General features: G+C 37.8%; 1 protein-coding gene and 1 long non-coding RNA gene across 7 annotated transcripts in view; one reads left to right on the top strand and one right to left on the bottom strand.

Moving 5' to 3' along the window:
* The window catches only part of LOC143304394 (uncharacterized), a 32,732-nt gene extending 14,639 nt beyond the window's left edge, over nucleotides 1-18,093 (top strand). Inside the window, exons 2-8 of one of the 5 annotated variants that reach the window (XM_076626853.1) lie at nucleotides 7,038-7,122; nucleotides 7,463-7,614; nucleotides 7,700-7,841; nucleotides 8,160-9,923; nucleotides 9,996-10,063; nucleotides 10,455-10,553; nucleotides 17,974-18,093. In XM_076626853.1, the coding sequence (XP_076482968.1) occupies nucleotides 9,879-9,923; nucleotides 9,996-10,063; nucleotides 10,455-10,551 (210 nt within the window). In that variant the 5' untranslated portion in view covers nucleotides 7,038-7,122; nucleotides 7,463-7,614; nucleotides 7,700-7,841; nucleotides 8,160-9,878 and the 3' untranslated portion in view covers nucleotides 10,552-10,553; nucleotides 17,974-18,093. Of the gene's footprint in view, nucleotides 1-7,037; nucleotides 7,123-7,462; nucleotides 7,615-7,699; nucleotides 7,842-8,159; nucleotides 10,064-10,454; nucleotides 10,554-17,973 lie in introns of all 5 variants that reach the window. The other 4 variants (XM_076626854.1, XM_076626852.1, XR_013061082.1 and 1 more) reach the window with 4 other exon arrangements.
* LOC143304395 (uncharacterized) lies at nucleotides 2,224-5,358 on the bottom strand. Of its 2 annotated transcripts, none has more exons than XR_013061085.1 (3): nucleotides 4,869-5,358; nucleotides 4,349-4,450; nucleotides 2,224-4,243 (listed from the first exon to the last, which is right to left on the bottom strand). It is a non-coding gene; the product is annotated as an uncharacterized LOC143304395 (long non-coding RNA). The 2 variants fall into 2 exon arrangements; XR_013061084.1 differs by having other exon boundaries at nucleotides 2,224-4,240.
* Nucleotides 18,094-25,338: the final 7,245 nt, after the last annotated feature.

The raw sequence follows: 25,338 nt of genomic DNA, 5'->3' as shown, positions 1-25,338 counted from the left end.
ACAGAGGAAAACCATAATGGGGTGTGTCTAAGGACATGAGGATTTGTCGAGGATAACCTTCGTTTATCAAGTAAGGGAAATTGGCGTTGCTGCTAATTGGTCAATCTCCATATCGGTGGTTAGAAAAAAATGCTAGCCGCTCTCGAGGGAAAGTTGCTAGTGGGAGACGCCGCTCGTTGAAAAATATGTCTCCCCTATCTTCCCGTAGTTGGGACAAAGACTGTTTGTCTGTTTGAAGGACTTTAGTTAACTAAACCTTAAGATTTATAACGGGCCCTCGAGCTAGCCGAACATGTACTGCGGAGACGCATCGACATCTGGCAATCATCTTACTCAAAGAATAGGGTCTGCGTGTGACGAGCCACGGGACAGAAACCGTTGGAATGTTTACCGTCGCGTGTCGCCACGAATATTTCTTTTAAGGAGAGCTATAGAATTACTCCATACCTTTGTTAGGCAAAGCGTTCATCCCGTGACCGCGGCTACGTTCGGCAACTGACTGTCGCCTCGAGCCCAAGCTCACTATCACCAATCTCGAACAATTACAATCGGATTGAATAACTACAATTGTTCAGTTACAGCTATAGTAGACTCTAGGTTACAATGTTGCGGGATTATCCAAAATTCCAAAGGCTCCGGTGTTCTTTCATCTCCGACATATATAAATTTTCGTCAATATTGTACTTAAATTCTTGAATATTGATCGCATACGGTCGATAGTATTATCAATACCTGGTGTTATGTCGCGTAAAACATCTGCACTCCATCCCTCGCTGCTGAACAGCCAACGGTCCACGTACCGTCATTCAGGCCCTCAATAAATCTAAGGACCCACCACAATCCTTTAACTTCTAACTTCATTGTTTCAACACATGTTTTTCAGTTAATCTGTTTGTCCTAGAGGATTTTCAAATTCTAGAAGTTGTTCAGTTTATGGCTGGTATTTAGAAAAGTTCTTGGGTTTATTATGTGCTCTTAAAAATTACGGAGAAAGCGGGTAGTGACCTAACAAAAAATGCGGTTATTCGCCTGACAGAAAATCCGGGTTTTCGCTTAAACAATGTCACCAACTAGCAACATTGGTAGGGGGGTTCCTTTCCCTCTTATCTCTCATTAACATTGACTAGAACCAATGGACATCGCAGATCGTCGCCCTCACCTTACTAACGAAAAGTGTGAGCAACGAATCCGGTCTCTCCGTTCAAAAAACCACACCCACACCGAGCTTTCCTCCGTAATTGCATGAGAGCGGAAAGTCAGTCAGTTCAATTGCTATCAGTTCTGCCCGAGCAGTCGAGTTATGCAGACGTAAAAACTAGTGCCTCCGTAAGCGCGACAAGAGTGAAAGAAAAGGGACCGAACCAATCGATGATGGAAAACACCCAAAAGATGCCAACAATAAGAATACTAAACAAAGGAGAAACATACGCTATAAACAGGGCAGTAGACCAACAGAGCCCAAATAAACCAACAAGTTAAGTACAGAACTGCTCAAATACAAACGAAATAGAGATGGAAATAATACAAAAAGACGACGAAAAGAACAACATCAACAAGGATCTACCACAACATAACGAAAGCTGGAAGACTGTAACTCCCAGCAAAAAAAAAAAAAAATACAAACACAAACGATAGGAGGACTACAGAAACAGAAAAACAACAATGGCTACAATAAATTCCTACACAAAACTCCTTCAGCTCGCTGACAGAAGAAATGGACACAGGCCCTACAGAAAAACCAAGAACACACCCCCAAGCCACCACCAATCTACATAGACGCTAAAATAATAGACCCCCTCATTGACCTGCTAAACAGCACGGCAGGAAAAGAAAACTACACCATTAAACAGATCAAACTGGATCAAGTAAAAGTACAAACTAATACCCCAGAAACCTATAGGAAAGTGACAAAAGCGCTAAAGGAAAGAAACGCTGGGTATCATACTTACCAACCCAAATCTGACAAAAGCTACAAAGCAGTAATCAGAGGTTTACACCCTAAAACAAATACAAACAAAACATGCGAGGAAGTGGCCAAGAGCGGAGCCAATATATCGAATATATAAAATAGCGCGCGTTACTATACGACACGCGTTATAACTGCTATATCGTATCGCAAACTCGCATATCGCTCAGCCGTTTTCCGACACAACGATAATAGACCATGTTTAAAGAAACGTACGCATGATGGCTGGATCGTCGGTGAAGATGCGCGCAACGAGCAGCAGACGACAAGGTAGGCACGCAAACCGATCTCGACCTGTTCCTTTGGATCGTCCGAGAAGCAGGCAACGTCTCTTCGTCGCTGTCGCTTTCCGTCACCGAATTCCCATTTCCAGCGCAACTCTCCCTTCCCCCTTTGCTTCGCTTGCTCGAGAAATTCTTCTTCTCTATGCCGACGGTCGTCGACGAGGTCGAGCTCACCGACAACGAGACTGCCGACACGTTCGTCGACGAGCCGCTCGTCAACGAGACTCCTCGCAAACGAGACACCAGCTTTATGTCCAAGCACAACATCTTTCCACTCTCTCTTCTCTTTCCTCTTTAATTTCCCCCTTTAAATAGTTTTCCCGCCATCTTTACCGATGCACAGTTTCCGTTTCCGTTTCCACGATCTCGTAATTGCTCGAAACAGCACTTTTCTTCTACTCGAAATGTTCACCTTTAATCCGATCCGGTAAAAAACGTCCGTCTTATTATACGCGAGATATTAACGTGTACAGCGTCATTTTCCTACCAAAGCCACAGCAACGACAGAAAATCGTAGAAAGCACGTCGTACACTTTCGTCGTGTGCGAAAACTTTGCACACTGCAACCTTCCGATAATACGTCGATACCGTAGCTTCCCCCGTAGCTCTGTTACGTTCTTTGCCTCTTTCAAATCGATCGCTGTATTAGATACGTTACAAACGATTACTATGTTCAACGACGAACAATACCAACTTAACCACCGATTTACGCTAAGAAGATCGTAGATTTACCATTTGCAAAGGAAAAAGAACGTTTGTTAATTTCTGAATTCTAGTTTCTTCTTTGCTTCGTCTCGTTTACTAAAATCAGCCAGTCAAGATATTATCTTCGTATCGATGTCGTAGAATGTAAATACTTTTTGTAAGAGCGTACAAAATATCGAGCAGAGGGCAAACGGATAAACGAATACATTGTTCAGAGATGTCGAATCGATCCGATTCGAGGATCGTTTCCGAAATTTCATTATTTAATTAGAAAGAAAGAGAAGGTCGATCGATAACCAAATTCGAATTCCCTCGCCTCGAATCCGTATTTCCAGAAACAGAGTCGGAATTACTCTGTCAACACCTTACCACGGCCAGTATTCCGTTCGCATAATTATAATAATTTCTCGGTTCATCCTCATTAAGAGCTACAACGAATTCCAATACTTGGCCAGCGTAACTGTAGCCACCAACTGTTGCAACGGCTACGAAAAGTATTTGTACGCCCTTCTAAGTATTACAGCATTTACTATTTTATTACTATTTAATTGCGCTCGAATATACAAAGTTTCGTATCTTTACTCGTTTAGTCGTATGTATTTTCATACGACAGCGAGAAATTTATTTTCCAAAAACGAATTCGAACGCTACAAAGCGAGCGTTAGCGAGTTTTACATTTCATTCCGATTTATACGTAGATGCTGAATTTTGTATATACGTAGCTGGAAAATCGCTCGAGGGCGAAAGATGCGACAATTCCGAACAAAAGTAGCAAAGTAGTAGCAAAAGTAGCAAATGTAACAAGAAATCTGGATAACAGTCTAAACTACAGCCTTAAACAGAGATCTCCGAGTATATAACGAACTTGATACCATCGCTAGTTATCCGTTGAAAGCTTCGAGGTTCGTAGCATTGGTGCCAAGTTGCGTGATTTATTACCATCGACAAACCACCTTTTTTAAACATGCTGGCTGCCGGACGCGCGCGGACATCGATATCATTGACCGAGTTTTCCTGTTCCGCAGGTCTCTAACCCTTTTGAAGATCGTGGCTACATAATGGAAAAGAGTACCGACGACACTGACCGAGTCCCTTTGCCTTTGCTCTCCTCTCACTTTTTGCTTAACCAGATCTTTCACGTTGAACGAAGCGGCAGTCGATAGGTTGATTTTAATAATCAGACTTCACTTCCTCTCTCTCTCTCTCTCTCTCCCTTTCACTCAGCTTTGGCACGTTGAAGCTCGGTTATCGCGCCTGGATTGTAAGCGCCCTCCTCCTCCTCCTCCTCCTCCACAAAAAAAATGCGTCCGATTATTCGATGTAGGAAAGTAAGAGAGATAAAAAAAAATGTACTTCTATTATCGATAATTGACAAGAGAGATCTTTTTCTCACAGTCTAAAAGATATTCGATGCTGAATCGGTTAATATAATTTCTGCCTTTCCACTTCTTCAACCCTACGATTTTTCTCAACGCGGGATCGAGCGTTCGCTTGACTGTAAAAAATTTCATTTTCAATTCGATTAATTTTATTTATCGATCGTTATCGACGATAGAGACGTGCGCGTGTTTTAAGAACGAACGAAGAAAGAACGTTTTAAGGAACGATATTACTTCGGTATTCACGATATCGATATCAATAATTTTCACTTTTCGTTATTAATTTCCCAACTATTTCAAATGACACCGTATAATTCGCAAAAATATCGATCGTCTTGCAACAACAAAGCGTCGATCCCTTCGTTTTTTCTCCCCTTTCTCGTAAAAAAAATCTTCAAAGTATCAAACGGGCATATACTCGTTGGTTAAATACACAAAAATTCAAATCTTTCGTTTACGAATTTCGTAACGTTCTATGCAGTTTCGTTCACACTGCGAAAAGTGCCAAGATCTTCGGGCAATCGTTTTCAATACCTATTTTACGATGCCCTTTTCGTCCCATTGCGACCACCGTCACCATTATTTGATCGTCGAACGACTCTAAAACGAATCGATCTCACATTATCTTCCAATGGAAAGGCTTTCTTACAGCCTCATACCCGTCACATAGCCACCAAACAGTTTCATTATCGATGATTCTCACGGTCGATCATCGACGATCAACGGTTCGTTCGAGCGTAATAGCTGCACATAGCCACTGTCGTCGAGTTCGTGTCCGGACGACCTTGATCTCGGCCGTCGTCGATTCAGCCTACGTATCGTATCGATGGGAAAAAGAAAAACGAAAAGGCGCGGATAGAAAACGCGAGTGAAACGATAACACACGGTAGCAGTGACGTTACCGCGTCGGTAAGCACGAAATCGATAAATTGTGACGAATCGATCGAGTATCGGATGGATGAAAAATCGAAGAATTTGCCACGGGTCTCCAACCCCTACTGACAGAGTCAGGACACGACCCTTTCCGAACGTGGATGCAGCGAGTCACGATCAGAGAGCAAGTACTCTTACTAACACGGCGACTCGACGACTGGCGCCACGTCGTCGAGCTCATTGGCTCTCTTTCGCGACCCTCCTCTGACGCCCTCCGCCCCTCTCCAAAGAGATCTATCTCGTACGCTTTCTGTCTTACCGCGGTGGCTTCGTTCCTTTTCTGTTCGCGACCTGTACGTGCGTGCTCTCTCTATGCATACGCCTGTCTCCTTCTACCCTACCAACCGACCTACGTGACGGCGCGGCGACGCGGCGACGCCGCCCCGCAACGCGCTCTCTCCCTCGCGTTTTATATCGGCCAAACTTTTTATCCTCCTCGAATTCTGCGCTTTGCACATTTTTCCAGCATTACATATAGATTGAATTAAAAAAGTTGCTTAAAAATTATACCGCTATTACTATACTATGCTATGCTATGCTATGCTATGCTATGCTATGCTATGCTATGCTATGCTACGCTATGCTACGCTATGCTACGCTACGCTATGCTATGCTATGCTATGCTATGCTATGCTATGCTACGCTATGTGGAAATAACATTTTTAAAAACATCTATTTACTTTGTCAATAATATAATTCGCATAGTATAATTCTTAAGGCATTGTAGCGCGAGATTCTTCTGCACTTACGACAGATCTAAAAGCGAAGCGATCCATAGAACTTATATAATATGCAAAAATATCGAAATTATCCAAAGTATACAAATTATTAGATGAAATAATTTTCTATCTAGATTACATCTTTTTAATTATATTCGGCAAAATATACAATGTTATAAATATTCGATATTGCTTATTTTATTATTAATAAGCCCAATAAGCCGAACGAGCTTGAAACCAACATTTTAACTGTTTTATTATGTTTATTTTTAATATAACATAGAAACAAACTAACTTTAAGTTATAAGATCAAATAAATTATTTTCGAACAATTTTCCACTTTAGTCGACTGCTTCAAACGAGTTATGATAACGAATAATACGGATATTTTCTTCTGCCTATTTCTTTCATTTTTTCCCTTACGCTAGTTAATTGATACTGTACTTGTTACTGCAATAGCAGGTATTATGGTGTTGTTTTTGCGAATATAGTTCTATGTATTAATTAGCCAATTAATATCGGAGAATAATTGGAGATAAGATCGAAATAAGATTGCGCTTCAGGGTATAATTTGTTTAATCTGGAATATAAAAATATTAGATATATGTATGCATACTTGATTTGCAAGTTGCTATTTTTTTAAACATTTTCGTTGCCAATAACAATACGTATATATTAATAATCAGATACTATGTATATTATTATTACTTACTACTTTAGATGAATGATGAACGATAGTTTGGTTTATTCATTGAGTAAGCTCGGTGGTTTAGTTCATTATTCTTTACCTTCGGCGTACACAGTTATTGTTTGCACCGAAGGGTGGCGTTAAATACTCCGTCCTAATCAATCGATCCAAGCGTTCAATGACGGCCATTTGATAAAACAATTCTCTCTGCGGTTAAGATATTTTTGCAAAAGCATTCTAGTTTCTTTTATACCAATCGTAAGATATCGAAAATCATTTATCTCTCCTAATTAATTCCTTACCTACAGTTAAACTAATAATTTATGATAATTACTCTATTCATTTATATCAATTTATTCATAGAATGTATTCATGGAATCAAGGGAGCAAGTGCAATTTAGATCAAAGCCAACCAGTTTTCATCATCCATTGATGCGTGCTACCATTGGTAAGTCGCATGGTTTCGTTTCTTCGACGATAAGTTCAATGTTCATGTATAATTATTTGGAACCACATGCTGTACCTATTCTAATTGATAAATTTCAATACATACGCCGTGAGACACCGTGGAATGCGTGCGTTTTAGCCTTAATTATTCGTAAGATAGATTAGTCTATGTTAAGAGCATTGTGAGCTCATCGTGTACAATGATACTTATCCATCTTGCAAGGAAAATTAAAATTCTATTCTCTTTTTCTGCCGAAACACGCGTCCATTGATTTTTCCGAAAGATCGCAAACTCGTTCGTTCGTGCCGTGATTTTTATTTGATTTTCCGATTGATTGCAGATTCTCTTTGGCTTCTGCCTACTTTTAGGGGCACATACAGCGTCAGTAGCTTCATTTTCTTTCTCTCGTCCCAGGTTAGACAAATGTGTCTTTGATGCCGAATGCAAACCAGTGGGGCTACGAATTATCGTACGATGTTTATAAAGATCGATGTAATCATTGTGTGAGATATAGATATTGCGCGATGTATCCTTTGTTTGAAATTTGGAAAGATTCGTGTAAGATCGTTTTGTGTAGATCGTTTGACTTTCCGTATCTGCTTGTATCTCCGTCATCCTTCCCACCACGCCACTTTGGAAGCTGCTCAGCGAAACTAAGGTGCGACGAGTCCATTCAGTCGTCTTCTTTTCTATCGATAACATGGATCACGTTGCGTCAGGTTTGTAACCTATTCTAACCTATTAGCGGCGTCACTTCTTCATTACTGTCATTACTATATTTTTTACTATCGTTTATATCTCGTTATTAATATCGTTTAATCAATCCACGTTTATTTAACGATTTGTCGAACATTCAGATAATGAAATTAGGTGGTTTTCTGAAATTTTTTGTTTGTATCTCTCTTTAATCGTCTATTTACAAAATGATACTGTTACTGGTAGCTTGTATCGTAAGCTTTCGTAATAAAATCGTTATTGATCGTTTGATCGTATTTTCATGTAATTATTTTATACATTTCTAGTTTGTTTTTGTGCAGGTTATCGATCGATGGCAGGGATAATATAGAAGTAACAGGAATATTAATATATGGACGCAACGACGATCAACGATCAGTCTGATGAATTTTCATGGAAATCTGGTAACGTTTAATTTATTTTAACTAAGACAGCTGTGTATGAACGGTTCTATTGCCTTTTTATTCGAGCATGGGTAACATTTGATATACAATTTATGTCTACTTTAAAATATACTTGATACATATTTCATAATAGATCGTTTCGTAATTATTTGGAATATTAAAATGAAAGTAAATACGATTAAACAAATCACTTTTTTTCATTCAAATATATGAAATCATTCTCTTATTTCAAACGAACTTGTAACAAATTATTTTATTGTTTCAATGTAATTCATAATGTAGAATCCTTGATAATTTAACGATAGCTTCGTGTAGACAGTTTGAAACATAGAAATCTTAACAATAATAGCTTTAACTATATCGATAGGTATTGTAACACACTAGGTATTGGTATATCGAATTCAAATTATTTTTCTATATTACGTGAATTTGCTATAGTTTCCGTCATATATTGCAACTTTGTAACTTGTGTCTTTTTCATAGAGGTGGCGCGCAAATAGACTGAAATACTTCAAAGCAAGACTTCGCGCGCGTTTCTCTAGCATTCTTTAAGCATTCTTTTAGTTGTGAACTTTTGAATTCTTGGAAATATTTTCGGATATTTATAACACGCGACCGTTGTGTGTTAACTATGTTTCGTGTTCTAATAACGAACATTCGTGGTATGATTCTCGCAAATGAAATGATCGATTCCCTATTTCGGTTAGGACAATAGAGGTGGTTATATGAAGTATTACACTGAGATAACGGTTTACAATTCGCACTTTATTCCAACAATTTTGTAGAGAAGATAGTTGAGCTGGTGCGTATAGATAAGTGAAGTAGGTGACTGATCTAAGGGTGGAAACCCGGTCAAGAGATGTCGACTGTTCTAAAGATGGAAAATCAGTAAAGTTCGGTGACGATGCTATTGTCACGTAAAATAACAAAATAAAAAAGGAATTTGAGGTAAAAAATAAAAAAAAGAAAACTTTATTTTTTTTCTAACATCAATACACTTTACAATCTACTTCCGAACTCTAGGCGTGACTTTCTAAGACTGACTCTTACGATTTTACTTTCAATCGGATTCGATTACTTTCTTTTGTCATCCCTCAACATCCCTACCGTCCATGCATTTGCTAGGCGTCCGCGATCGTTGCCACGTGCTCTTTCTTCTAGAACCTTCGGTGGAAGGACCGTTGGGATGTTGATGGTTCATTAGGCACTTCAGCGATATACATTGTCGCCGAGTGCCGCCACATCTTTATCTCTATCTCTATCGTCAGTCCGTCGGATTTGAAGTATGCCGGTCGTGACACTATGGCGGAGGAAGGCTAGCGATGGGTGTGTCTAGCGCACGGGACCATCGGATTTGTAGATGACAGTTTTGACTAGGAAAGTGAGGGCAATAGTCATTGCTTCTGATTGGATGAGAAAAAGGTTGGTGGGCAAGGAAATGTTCTAACCGCCCCGGAGAGAAAGTTGCTAGCCGGAGACACCGAACGTGAGAAAAACCAACTTTCCCGTATCATTCCGTAGTAGACAATAAATTTAAGGAACACTTGAAATAAAAGAACTATGAAAATGCCAAGATTTATGGTGGGTCCTGAAGACTATTGAGGGTACGCAGTAACGATGCGTAGACAACTGGCTGTCATGTTGCCCGCGGATTGGGGCCTGGTTTGTGTACAGAGTCACCGGACGTAACATTATGTATTAACGATATAAACGATATCTTATGTTTTGTTGTAGACATATCACAGCTTCAACTTTTCCGTCTTCTTTGGGAATGTTCTAACAGTGGCTCAGAAGCCAAGAACGTAAGTATCTTTACATATCGTACTTTAATTATGTCTATTCTGTATATTTTGTATATTTTGTATATTTTGTATATTTTGTATATTTTGTATATTTTGTATACTTTGTATATTTTGCTTTGAACGCTATTAATTAAGGAATACAATTTGATTAAAAACTTGGGAGGTTAGGATCTTCTCGGGTTATTCTTCTATTAAAATAAAAATAGTGTTAGTTAAAGCCTTAATATCGAAGTGTAAAACAAATAACTAACATATTTCAGAAATTATTCTAGATTTTAAACTTTCATATCAGAGTTTCAGTTTTTGTACCTATCGAAGTTTATTAGCATTTCAATCTTTATTATTAGCAAAGTTACAAATTCAATAAACTTGCATTTTTCATTATCTCCAGCTTTCCAAATAATCAGCAGTCATTCATCGTGTTTTGTTCTGCTGGGATAGCACGGCAGTTCGATGGCGTAACGCTTCTGTTCCTCTGTTCCTCCTAACGGTGAGTCGCATGCATTTCTGTTCCTCCGGTCACTCAATCGTGTGATAGGATGGAAAGATGCGAATCGGCGTGGGGTTGTATTACGTAGAACTTTTTGCGAGCATAATGACCGCGGATATTTTTTAAACTCGTGAGTAGTAACATTTTTCTCAAATCTTTATTTATTAGTTCAGGATAGGTCTTCTCGCACATCGCGATTATAATAATTAGTTTTTTAATAGTTAGTTGAAACATGTACATTTGAGAATATACTCGTGGTACTTATAAATATGTATATTAATATTCGGTAGAAATAGACAAGTATCGACACGAATATACCTGTGTCACATAAATATGTCGGAGATGAAAGAACACCGGAGCCTTTGGAATTTTGGATAATCCCGCAACATTGTAACCTAGAGTCTACTATAGCTGTAACTGAACAATTGTAGTTATTCAACCCGATTGTAATTGTTCGAGATTGGTGATAGTGAGCTTGGGCTCGAGGCGACAGTCAGTTGCCGAACGTAGCCGCGGTCACGGGATGAACGCTTTGCCTAACAAAGGTATGGAGTAATTCTATAGCTCTCCTTAAAAGAAATATTCGTGGCGACACGCGACAGTAAACATTCCAACGGTTTCTGTCCCGTGGCTCGTCACACGCAGACCCTATTCTTCGAGTAAGATGATTGCCAGATGTCGATGCGTCTCCGCAGTACATGTTCGGCTAGCTCGAGGGCCCGTTATAAATCTTAAGGTATAGTTAACTAAAGTCCTTCAAACAGACAAACAGTCTTTGTCCCAACTACGGGAAGATAGGGGAGACATATTTTTCAACGAGCGGCGTCTCCCACTAGCAACTTTCCTTCGAGAGCGGCTAGCATTTTTTTCTAACCACCGATATGGAGATTGACCAATTATCAGCAACGCCAATTTCCCTTACTTGATAAACGAAGGTTATCCTCGACGAATCCTCATGTCCTTAGACACACCCCATTATGGTTTTCCTCTGTGGCATCATCGGGACGGAAACTCATTCTTTCTTGCGATCTCATCGACGAAAAGAGTAACGCCTTACGGCCAGTGAATATTAGGCGTTTTATTAACAAAGAGTCCGACTTAGAGTTTGTGAGCGCGTACATTATTCATCCCGTTCACTTCCGGTCCCGCAGAACCATCGATCGACCTTCGCGCGGAAACATAAACGCGCTTCGTACTCGTATCTTTTGTTTGTAACTCGGCGATCATGCAACACGATATAATGCACCGAGCAAGGGAAAACAAAAATTATTATACGAAATTCCGTTCTTTGTCCGTTACAGAACGTGGATGCGCGTGATACTCTGGATGCGTCAATACCGTTAATTACGTATGTCCAGGCAACACGTTGCTACGTCTTTCAACAGACGCAAATTTATAATACGCTGATTTCTCGTGAAAAACGCTATCGCTTAAACGTTACCTCCAATTCGTCGTTAATTCGTTCCAAATCGCTTAATCTTAATACCTACTAAAAACTACCATGGTTACTTTGTAAATCGAGTATTGTAAATCACAGTGACCAAATATTTATCCAAGATGCGAAGAAATTTGCGATATCGTTCAAACACACACACGCACACACACACACACAAAAACGTATAATATATCTTTATACGAGATTATTTATTAATTAGATACGAAAGGAGAAAAAAACATTGTTTCGGTTTTGTCATTTTCTACGGAAGATATTATCTTTAAATACAGTTTCAGAAAATATAGTTTTCGGACTGTGGCGGATAGGACGGACCGAATCGTACGATAAAAAGAAAATAACTTTCCTAACTACGCGTATATGCTAAATTTCATATTACCGATAAATTTCGTATTACCTTATTTCTTTTGCAATTACCGTTCAGTCCTTGAACATATTCCAGAAATACTCATGATACAAGTCTTTTCTTTCCTTCGTAACGTAATATGCATCATATACCGTAAGAACTATTCGCTAAATGAAGCGAGAAAGCGAGAAAGCGACAAGAAACATTGTAAAACATACTACGACCGACTATTTTTCTATTTAATTTTCTAGCTAATTTTCTATGCTTTTTATTAATTAATTAATAAATTTTCGCTCGCGCGTTGAATTTCGCATAAAGCTATGCGACTCGGGGGAAAATTTCATTTTATTTCTATATAAATTACCAATCTTATACATAATTTTGTTCGCATAAAATTTAATTCTATTTTCGTTACGTTACGTTACGTTACGTAAAGTTAGATTATACACTTGAAATCTCAAGTATACGATCTTGTATATATTTTTCATACTACTAACTTGTGACTCGTAAAGTTTTTAAAAACATCTGTTCGACGAACGGACGACATTGCTTCGTACAGCGGTAACTACTAGTCGGTAGGATATCGTGGAAGAGTGGAAATTTTGGTGTAACCAACGAGCGGGAGAACGGGAAGAATTAAACCGTAGGAAAATGAAGCGTCACGCGGCTATATCGGCCTCTTCTCGGATGTTCGCAAAGGCCACGACGATGGTAGTTACAACTATGGCTGCGACGCCGACGGTAAGGTCAAGGCCCTCTGCAACCGCCCTACCCAACTCCCATGCAGCTTCGTGGTCACGTGACGCGACTCAAGGTCTTTTCTCCCTACTTTAACCACGCCATCCACCACGATGCACCAGGATTGCACTTTTTTTCGTATATTTGGACGAACGCAGTCTCATAACGTTTTACCTTTATCGAGAACTTGAGAAAACGTTCTCGTTCCTGTCACTCTCTCTCTCTCTCTCTCTCTCTCTCTCTCTCTCTCTCTATTTTCCAGCCTATTTTCCAAGTTCTCCGTTTCGCTTCTATCCGCAGACTTCGAAACTTGTTCTTTGTCCCAACACTCTACATACAATGTTCATATATTTTTCTTCTAATATAAATTTTTCTTTTATTAGCGAAGCGAATATAGCGATATAGAAGAATATAGCGAAGACTTTGTATAATAAAACGCAACGAACCAACGAGAACGGGTATATATTTTATCAGATATATCATACGTATTACGCATATTATCGATATGGTATCGGATATCGTATAGTTTCGATTCGTAAATATCGATATATATATATCAAGATATAAGAATGGCAGTTAATTAGTCAAGTGGTTAAAACACGTCGTTTTTTTACCTTAGTCCGATTATCTGCGTACATGTTTTAATTTGGCGACGAAGAATTATTATTCTCTCACGGAATGGACAATTTTTCATTCGGATGTGTCTTTTCGGGGGTATTTTGGGTCGCTAAAGCCGTAAACGAGGATCGCTGTTCACGGAAATGGACGGTTATGAAAATTCGGCCTTACGAACGTTTGGCGGAAAAAGATGCCAACTGCAGAACCGCCAACACCGTGATCATACAGAGAGGTAAACGGTAAGCAGCAGAAGGAGCGACGATACAGTCAACGCCACCGTTTCACATGCCAATTTTGCCGCTTAGCGTTCGCCGCTCAGCGTCCGCCGCTCAGAGAGCGGCATGATCGCGTCCTTAGCCAGCCGCCTCGTTCTAATCGAATATTTTATACGGTAAAAGCGGTATAATATTATTAACAGTACTACTATTTCACTTGCAGATTGATTTTCCGTACGCAATTATTTATAAATCCTTGATACAAGTTATCGTTACGTTGCACAGTATCGCACAATTTACCATTCTACTGGAAAAATTATCCTTGAAAAATGTTTCGTATAGTTACGCATTCTTCAAAAACCATCCGTATATGTACATGTATTTTATGTGTACAGTGTACAGTGTACAGTGTATAGACATACAAACGATGCAAATTTTCCTATATGATAATTAACAAAAGGAAATAAAATTATTTTTGTATACTTGTTATTATTATTTTTATATATAACTATATACTTCGATATACCATAAAATCCTTGAATTTTGAATTTAACGTTATTTATAACTGGACGATAGTAAGTAAACGATAGTAAAAGCTTTAGTAAAAAAAAGTAACTTTAATACGTTCAAGTGGAACGAATAACGTTGCTGAATCGTCCTATAGCGTAATTACGACGTTCATATTTCATCTACGGTTGTAAATATACAAAGATTCGTTATCGATCGAGTGTATCGATTATCAGTATTCCACAGGTACCTACTCCGTTCTCTTTATGCGAATTATAAACGTGTATTAAAAAGTACGTTAGTTTCTCGAACTCTGCCGATTCACTTGTCCATTTGGTAATAGAATAAAGCTTTGGAAAAAAAGTAAGCTTCTGGCTATACTTTCTGTCGCTAATTTGAAAAATTCATCGGTGTTTTTATATCCGAGAATCGATTTTCGATTACAGGGCAAACAAAATTTTGCCCCTAATCGGCACGATTATGTAATCGTATGTCGCACGATCGACAAGGGTCTGTATGATTCGCGATGAACGAATAGAAACGATAATAAAAGGGAATAAATCGATAATACAAAAGAGAATTTCTTTTCATACAACGCTTCGTTCGCCATAAAATCGAATTTGAAAATATAAAAAGTGGAAATTGGGAAAAGTTAGGAAATCGCATAATTACGGTATTTTCGATTTGCTTATCGATCGATGTTAGGTTCATGCCTAGATAAAAGATACGAGGATGGCAGGTGACGCGGAAGAGGGATCGATGACCTTAAGAGTACACGACGCCGGCTCTATTTCGAGCGGGTCGTACATATGTATATACCGTAGGCCCCGATTAAGATTCAGAATGACCATGAAAGAAGCAAGTACGACGAGCCACGTTTGTTTTCCTATTACATTAGTCTTGTCAATGCTGATAATACGCGGGCCAAGTAAGACGTTATCGTTGAGCACATCCACCGTTCGTTCCACGTCCAGACTTTTCGTTAGAGATTATCGTTAACGTTTCGCGTCGTTTTAACGTTACGCTGCAGAATGATTTTCATAACTTACAGAATGACGCAAAGACAGTGTCGGACTAAAGCTTCCGCAGGCCTCCTTCGTAGAAACATTCTTTAAATGGTCTTTGAAATATAAACAAAAATGTTTAGTTTAGTTTTCCCTCAAATGTATCTTTTTAAAGGGTAAATTTAAAAAAAAGGTAAAGAAAAAAGGGTTACAACCTCCTCCCGTACCTCTTCTCTTAATCGACGCTGGCGCGAACAAAAGTTAATTTACTTTCGAGCGACTGAAACGCGTCTTCTTTCGTAAATGCTACGTTACTTATTATTAACATTTGCAACAAATGCAACTTATTATTAACATTGATTCTCTTATAATCGTTAAAAACTATCGGATTAATTGGTTGGGTCCAAGAGACAAATTTTAATTACCAAAAAAAACGCCATGTTTCGCGGAAATGCGTATCGGCGACGTAATATCTCCCTCTCTAAACGGACATCAAAGAAGGATATACGTGCGCAACGAGTTACGAAGTGCATAAATCAGACAAACTGTCAAACTCAAATTTATATAAAACGAACGAATGCGTTCGTCCCGTGAACAAAAATGAATACAAAAATGAATAAAAAAATTAATACAAAAATTACGTACACAGAACGCATATAACTTTTTTCACATATTTTTTTCTGTCATGTCAAAGTAAAAAGAATTGACGTATTCGAAACGTACGCTTCTTTAAGCAAATGTCGGTACAAACGGTATCGCACAATGCAATCCTTTGTAATCCTATGTAATCCTTTTTATAATTCACCTACGTATTTTTCTGTTACGTCAAAATAACAAAATATCGGCGTATCTAAATTAAAGTTACTTTATCAGATTGTATGGTAAAGTTACCGAGAGACTTACTACGAGAGAATCGCTAGACTCGGTTGCTAGGAAACAACATTTTATAAATTTATAGCCTAGTCGATATTTGAGTCGATAGTTTAGTGAGAAACTAACATTTATATTTAAAATTATAGCAGACGTTTTAACAATCGAATTATTTAATAATGAATACGATAGAAGAATTAAATACGATAGAAGAAACACTTTTACTCAACTTAGAAAGTACACGCTAAAGCTGCGAGCAAGGAGAAACATGCGAGCGAGTCGAAAAATTTCATACGATCGATTGTCTTGCTGCTTCTACCGAACGATAACGTGCGATAATTGCACGTTTACAAAGACTGTACGTTACACAATGAGCATACTAAGGTATTTCATAGAAGCTTTCCTTGCAATCGCGTTCCACGTAAGTACAAAAAGTACTAGATTCGACGTGGAATCTCTCTGCCCCCTCTCTGTGCTTCACTTGCAAGGTAGGCGCGGGTTTTCCTTTCACCCGGGCCAGTCAGCTCGAGTAGGCCTAACTGCATATACATACGTACACGCTTAATATCTCGTAGAACGCGCATACGTTCCTACGTAACAACTTCACAGGAATATTTTCCATGGCTGCGCGCTTATGAACGCGCCTTCTAACCTTAATCGCATATACCTTTTTCTCGTTTTCTCGTTTTCTCGTTTTCTCGTTTCTTCTTTTTCCTCTTTTCTCTTATTTTACCCATTCTCAGCATTCTCCGATTTCTCCTTTTACTTACGGACGACGATTAATCGAAATCGAAATCGAAATCGAAATACCAAACAAATTTCAAAATACTTGCTACAATCAAGATTTTTATAATTAATATATTATCGGCGTTGTACAGCGCTAAAGATAAAACTGTTATCCGCGATCGAGCCAAAATGTAACATATTCGATAGGATTTATCTTTCACAGCTAAAGATCATTTTAAGAAAAATTATAATCAACGTGAATTTCAAATACGTTGCTTTCGCGATCGATCTTGTATTACGATATATTCTACGATAGTTGATCGGCGAGCGATCGAAAGCGGTGGAAAAACATAAAAACGTTCTAGATAAGACGACCAAGATTACATAAAAATACGAACAATGCCCATTTTTCATTTGCTGGATACGACACTTTATACGAGGTTATATGTACATGCATGCCGATCGAGGATACTCAGCGGTCTGGTCTGAGTGTCAATTAAAATTATTATAGCCGGTCGAGAAGCATTTTTCAGCAGCATCGGGAAACCGGTTCGCTTTGGCATCGGCTGCAATAGCCAGCTACCGTCGTCTCGTGTAAGTACAGTACCGCATTTTGTTTTCGCCTGGCTCAACGAGATCGCGTCCAATTGGTTTCGCGCTTCGGCAAAATTCACACCGCCGATGCCGATAGAAAACGATCGGTAGCGGCGCCTAATAGCTTAGTTAGATCGCCTTCCCATGATTCCCATTATATACAGATAGCGTAACATTCGCAGCCTCTACCCTATTGTTGTATGATTTATTTAAAAGGAAAATCCGATGTATATATAAAATATATATAGGGTGTGGCAAGACGCGAGTTACAACTGGACAAAAAAGTTATTTCATATAGAAATAAGTAAATGTAAATCATAATATTTCGATTCGCAATTTTCTTTTCCAGGTTATATCACGCGTCCTGTAAAATCCTGTCAAATGCTGTCAAATACTGTCAGGTGCTGTCAAATGCTGTCAAATGCTGTCAAATGCTGTCAAATGCTGTCAGATGCTGTAAAATGCTGTCAAATGCTGTCAAATGCTGTCAAATGCTGTCAAATGCTGTCAAATGTTGTCAAATGCTGTCAAATGTTGGCAAATACTGTCAAATGTTGTCAAATGTTGTCAAATGTTGTCAAATGCTGGCAAATCCTGTCAAATGTTGGCAAATCCTGTCAAATGTTGGCAAATCCTGTCAAATGTTGTCAAATGCTGTCAAATGCTGTCAAATGCTGTCAGATGCTGTAAAATGCTGTCAAATGCTGTCAAATGCTGTCAAATGCTGTCAAATGCTGTCAAATGTTGTCAAATGCTGTCAAATGTTGGCAAATACTGTCAAATGTTGTCAAATGTTGTCAAATGTTGTCAAATGCTGGCAAATCCTGTCAAATGTTGGCAAATGCTGTCAAATGCTGTCAAATGCTGTCAAATGCTGTCAAATGCTGTCAAATGTTGTCAAATGCTGTCAAATGTTGGCAAATCCTGTCAAATGTTGTCAAATGTTGTCAAATGTTGTCAAATGTTGTCAAATGTTGTCAAATGTTGGCAAATCCTGTCAAATGTTGGCAAATCCTGTCAAATGCTGTCAAATGCTGTCAAATGCTGTGAAATGATGTCAAATGCTGTCAAATGTTGTCAAATGATGTCAAATGCTGTCAAATGTTGGCAAATCCTGTCAAATGTTGTCAAATGCTGTCAAATGCTGTCAAATGCTGTCAAATCCTGTCCAATCCTGTCAAGTCCTGTCAACCTAACCCCAAAATAAATAAAAACTAATTATATCGTCGCGTATCTTACGTTTCTACTGGAACGTAAAGGAATGTTGCGTTTCTGCGTTACTTTCCCCTCGACTTGTCCACATCACCGCCTAATTGCATTTACAGTCGCGTGTCTGCTGAATCAAAAATACAGATTTATTATCCTGCATATTTCCAAACGCATCGTTCATCGTCATATAGATGAGATCGAAGAATTGTCCTCCAGAACCCCTTGGGGTTAGGTTGACTAATTTAAAAAATCATTCAGGCTAATTTATTTTCACCAAAAACATTTAAATGCTAATAGCAAATTGGCAATGGGAAACGAACAGATTTAAAAGGGATTCGTATTAACGATCATCGTGTGCAACCGAAGCACGTTCGTATTTAACGCTTCTCTGTTGGCAATATTTATAATACACGGGGCGGTACGTTTACAATCGTCGTAAGTCGATTGGATAAGAAAGTAGATGAGCGGAGGAATAAGTGTAGCTAGCAATAAGTACGCGGCATGCTCGAAGAACTTACTTTGTGAAAACAAATAGGAGGAAGAAAAGAGGAAGATTGCCGTCGAGTAGCAACAAATGATCGAGGTGCGGTCGGGCCAGTAAGTACGTCGGGAAAGGTTCATCAATATTCATAAGTCTCACTAGGCCTATCCACGTCTCAAGGATCCAGGGAGTTTCCAGTACACGCTCCTTCTCCCTATCTCTATTTTTCTCTTTTTCTCTTTTCATGTACGTGTCGTGTGCGACTACGTATACCCGACGAAAGCCATTCGCGCGACACGGATTTGTCTTCGTAATGCGCACATTGCACGTATGCGCGCATACCTATTCCCACTGCATAAACTGCATTCTATATCGACATTGTCATATCGCGTTACCGTTTTCATATCCCTGTGTGCGTCGGGGCAAACATATATTTGGATGTCTCCTTCTACCTCAATACTCCTTCTACCTCTGATAAAATCGCAAAATAAACAAAGACAAATACTCTGAAATATCAGCTGTGCTATATATTTGAATCTAAAGTATTTCACGCTTTCTCATCGTTCAAGTTAGCTGTATCTGGAATTACGTCGTTTTCACAAAAATATCGAATACCGTTTAAACAAACAGGACCAAGATTAATTAAGAAATATTCGTTTCGATATTATATAGTATGTATATATTCTATATGTAAATAATATTCAGTTTTAATGAGAAAATTTTGCAAAACAACCTGTACATTTCGATATTATAATAACGAACTTTAATCATTTTTATTACGTTTTATTACGTTTTATTACGTTGACCAAACGGTAACGGCATTTGCAAATTTTTCTTCCAACTAGATTTCCAACTAGAAGGAAATTATTCAAATAATTAACTTTAAAACGTATGCATGCATGCGCAGAGACTAGATAATATGTAATATCGGTATTGTCAACAACTATTTTTCAGCCAAACAAAAGATATCAACTTTTCCATAATAATTTCAATATATTGACTCTTTATATTTGGATAATACGAATATAGATGTCTTTGTTTCTTATTTTTCTTTGTATTTCTATTGCTTTTTAAAACCAAACAAGTTATATCAGAAATCATTATTTACGAATTAGTTGTATTTAAATGTGCGTTGATAGGTGCGTTTAGAATGTATAATGGATAAGCTGTGTATCACAATAAGAGTCGAGTTGTTTTAAAAGTTTAACATATTCTTAATAACCTTAATTGTACAAGATGGCTTATAAACATTGACTTAATCTAAAATAAATATTTGACAATTTAATTTTTCTTCGAAATTCCATTCATTTACCATTTAATAATTATTTCAACATTTAATTTTACATTTTAACATTTAATCTCTTTATAACAAAATGTTTGCTCACTCCTTTTTGATACTCGCCGAAAATACCTACCAAATTTTATCCAATCCTACGTTACGTTATAATTTTAAAAACATTCTCTGTTAATGCCAATTTCTCTTTAACATAGTCTTTATAACATTTACTTAGTTCGTTCGTTTACTTGTACGTGCATACATACGCGCATACGTATGTAGATCATATGTATTTGTACATATAGTCATGACAGTCCGTGTATGCGTACGCGTATTCGTATACGTATTGCACGTGTAATGTATACACATGTACAGTATATAGTTTGCGGTCGTGATAAGATCGAGAAGGAACTTGCGCAATCTCGAGTTGCGATTACCACTGTCGTGGACAGACCCGTCGCCGCCACTGTCGATAGATTTTACCTGTATCTTGTATTTTCTATTCTATTAACGGAGAAACTACTCGTTACCTTAAAACTTTAAGATATAGAGATAGATACAAGAATCGTATGAAACTTCTTGATGAAAATGACTTTCGTAATGTTTCCAACGGTAACTCTACTTTTATCTTGCATTGCCATATTCTCAAGTCGGTGCTTAAAGGTTACGTTAACACGAGATACATACAACGAGGCTAGGCTATCTCTATCGCATGTATCGCGTAATAGTTGCCATTACATTTTTATTTTTTTCCCATCTATCTAGTATCCAGAATTTGAAGTTTCGAAGGAAGAAATTTTAATCGACCGAGTGTTTACAGAATATTTTTCTAGGTTAGGAAATACGTACCGTTCGTTCATTGCAAATCCGCGAGATGACCTCGAAAGTGATTTGCAGGCTTTGGAAGAGGCGATTGCAAAATCGGAATGTCTGATAGCAATACGCGTTTCCATGAAATTTCAGATACGCAGCGTGAAACATCGTGGATGAGCAACATTTGACAACTTATAGACGTTATTATTGGATTTCCTATATGATTTTACATTTAATCTGAACAATTGAAAATGCAAACGATACGATTAATACGATTGCTTTCAATTTACTAGTTCATTTCGCTAGACATTTATTCACATGTTACAAATTCCACGACTAATTTATTTTTCTTATTTTAAATTTTTAACATTTTTCTTATTTTCACATGTCACATGTAAATACATACATATATGTATATACGACAGAGGATTCGGCCGAATAACGTGATTAATAATAATTGATAATAACACGAGGCGATTCTTTATGCAGAAATAAGAAGGACATATAGAATACAAGTTTTCTTATGTGACGCTTCGTTCTCGAGAAAATCGGCTTTGAAAATTTGTCAATGATTCTATGCTCGAACGTGGCTAATTCCGAAATGGGCAGTAGTACGTAAACAACCGTAATTCCTGTGATCTTAGTAAAGCAATTATCTACCTTAGGTAGATATAAATATATAATAGATATATAAATAAATGCAGCGAATTTTTATCATTATTATTGGTAAATGTTCGCAAAACATGTCCATGATTCTTTGACATGTCGTCAAGGTCATCAACCCGAGCAGTGTTACAAAGCTTTTGTTCGAGTGTCGCCGTTCGTTAAAAACTTATTATTTAAAAAATGTTTAAACGAAAGTACATCATTTTTCGCACATTATTTACATTGAAATACAAGCTGATTCTTGATTAACTTAAAATTCGATTTGCATCACTGTTATCATATATATGATAAAGTATAATATTATTATATTCAATTATAATAATCAATGTATATATGTATATATGTATATTGATCCTACTGTATCGAAATATCAAATAATTGTAATATAAACTTTTCAATGTGACAATAACTTTTTAACAAACGGCGACATCTAATTGAAATCTTCGCAATGCTTTACTCAGGTTAACGACCTTGTATTATTTTTGAAAAATGACAAGCGACATGATAGATATAGAAGAAAGTATGTCGGTGCTAAAATTTGTATCAATAACGTCATTACTGATTGTGTTCGCTATTCTCACGTATACCGCTATAGGCTAACGCCCCATTCATTCGATCCCGTTTCCTTTTTTCTGTAACAGCCAGCCTCGAGTCAGTGATTTTCTCGTGTTCTTCTACTTCTTCTCCCTATTCTCTCAACCGTTTTCCTTTGTCTTTCTCAATTTAGTTCATTATTTCGATAAAGAATATAAGAAGAATGAATTTACTGTACGAATTCTTCTTAATTTATTATACGAAGATTGATTTAGCTTCAAGGAATAAATTAAAGCAGAAACAAAATACATCCAGCGTGCTCGTGTACATACTCAAAAATGATTGATTGTAATATGCGCAAGCCTCGATGTAATAAGGAAATACTATACAATACGATACGATACGATACGATACGATACGATACGATACGATACGATGCGATGCGATGCGATACGATGCGATGCGATACGATACAATTTCAGTAAAGAATTATTAGTAACATACATTTTGTAGAACAGAAAGCATTATTAAATTGTTTGAGAAAGTTGTATAACTTTGATTGTACACCATATGTCGTAAGATGAACTCGTTTTCTAATTATTTTCTTTACTGCTTATCTTAATGCACAACCTTATTTTACCCTTATCTTGCTATTACATTTATTTTGCTATTTTGCTATTTTATTATTTTGCTATTGTCTATTCAATCTAACGTATTCGAACGTTATCCAACTACTAACCATTATGTGTATACGTCTATCTATTATTTATTGCACAAATCTTTACCTTTTTATCTAATTTACCTAGTTAATTAGCTACGCACTTTATCTTCGCACTGTCCTTCTTCTTCTTTTCCAATTTCTTCATCAGTCTACAGCCCTATTTTTACTCCTTTGTTCTTTATCTCTCCTATACTAAATATCTATATATGCTATTACTGATCCCTCTAATTGCCTATACTCTCTTGTCACGAACTCAAATAAATAAATAAATATATATATATGAACTAGCAAGAAACTATAAACTCTGGCATAACAAGATTATTGTACGCTATACACTATATATTAAATCGATTCGATTCAACGATAGTTTACATTTTCGAAATAATTCTTGTAAATGGAGTGTTTTATTAATTCGAGTAACTTCCCATTATAAAAACTTCATCGTGAAAGGGGGGAATGAGAAGTACTATAGTTTAGGTCGGAGGAAAGTAAAAAAGATCAATATTGAGATGAAAGAATCGTATAACCTAAACAGGACAGCTAATTATTCTTACATAATTTTTAGTCTACATAACAGTGTAATTCTTGCATCGTTCTATATAGTTTTCATAATTCTGGTATATCAAAATACGATTTGGTAATAAATACAGAAATTCCATTAGCGAACATTAATTAAAATCCAATACGATCATAGAATGTCAGACTTTCGTTTCAAGTTCCTTGATCGAAGATAACTTGACTACGCGCTAGATTTCGCGTTCGACCTTCGATTTGATAACGTTAGGATAACATTTCGATGAGAATGCATTTATCACCTCACGCGGAGCGATTAAACCGACTCACATAAGATTTCATACACGTGAAAAGTGATATCCTTATTAAAAGAAAAACGAAACACGACATACTAGTACTAATAAAAGCGTTCCACAAATAGATAAAACTAAAACTACTAAAAATATTGCTAGCACTCTACAAATACTTTCCCCCTATATTAAAACAATATTTACTTTTTTTCTCTGCATTACTACAACCAAAAATTTAAATGAAAATGATTTCAATTAAATGATCTCTGCACATTTTTATTCGTTACTTATTCCACGACGATCCTTCTTTCCACATACTAGAATCTCCAACGTTCGAATTTTTCCAACGTTCGAAATTCGAATTTTTCTGTAGTTGTTTAAACGCATAAAGACGTTAAACATCTATAACGACATAATAACAAAGTGGATGCGTAGACAAGCATGGGCTGGAATTCGATAGCTCCGTTTCACATACAGAAGTCACCAAATTGCATCATGAGATGGTGAATTCCAATTTCCATGTCGATCTTTAAACACATAAAGGTGTCGAGCGTCGACGAGTCAACATAGTGGTTTCGTAGACGAGTTAGAGATCGAACTGGAGCTCGATAACTCGTCTTCTTGGCTTGACGGATTCACTTAGAACACGAAACGTCCATATACAGCGCGTTGCGAGAGAAAGAAGTCAGCGTGCGCGCGCGCTGCACGTGCACCGGGAGTCGGCCTTCCCAGAGAGTTAGGATGAGTTCGTCCGATGTTGCAGGGGTGGCGAGGCTTTTCTGGTCCCGATAAAATTGAGAAGGCGTCCTGTCGCCTAGTAGTTCGTTCTCTATTATTTTGCGTAGGCGTCGGGCGTCTGACTCGCCCAGCTCTTAATGAGTTCCTTTTTGAGGAATTCGTACTGCTCGCTCTCCGGTGGATTGACTAAGATGTCGCGGATGAGTCGGACATGAGGTTTATCGATATTCGAGATGGCAGCATTATATTTGGCCTCCTCGCTCGTAATCTGGGCGTCTTTGAACTGTGCCTCCAACACATTAAACCATAGCTCTACATCGTCCGCCCAGGACGGTGGTATGCGGACCTGAGCGTTTACCGCGTCCACGTTAGCGAGCTCGTTCTTGTCGGTAGTCGTCATCTCGAACACTCTAATACTCGCGTAGTTCGAAGTCTTGTCGGCACTCTCCCGATTATTTCTATCACTCAGATCA

Source organism: Bombus vancouverensis, unplaced genomic scaffold, assembly GCF_051014615.1.
Source record: "Bombus vancouverensis nearcticus unplaced genomic scaffold, iyBomVanc1_principal scaffold0033, whole genome shotgun sequence".
In the NCBI taxonomy this organism is placed as follows: domain Eukaryota; kingdom Metazoa; phylum Arthropoda; class Insecta; order Hymenoptera; family Apidae; genus Bombus; species Bombus vancouverensis.
Note: the sequence above shows the minus strand (reverse complement) of the source record. Positions and strands in the feature narration are given on the sequence as shown.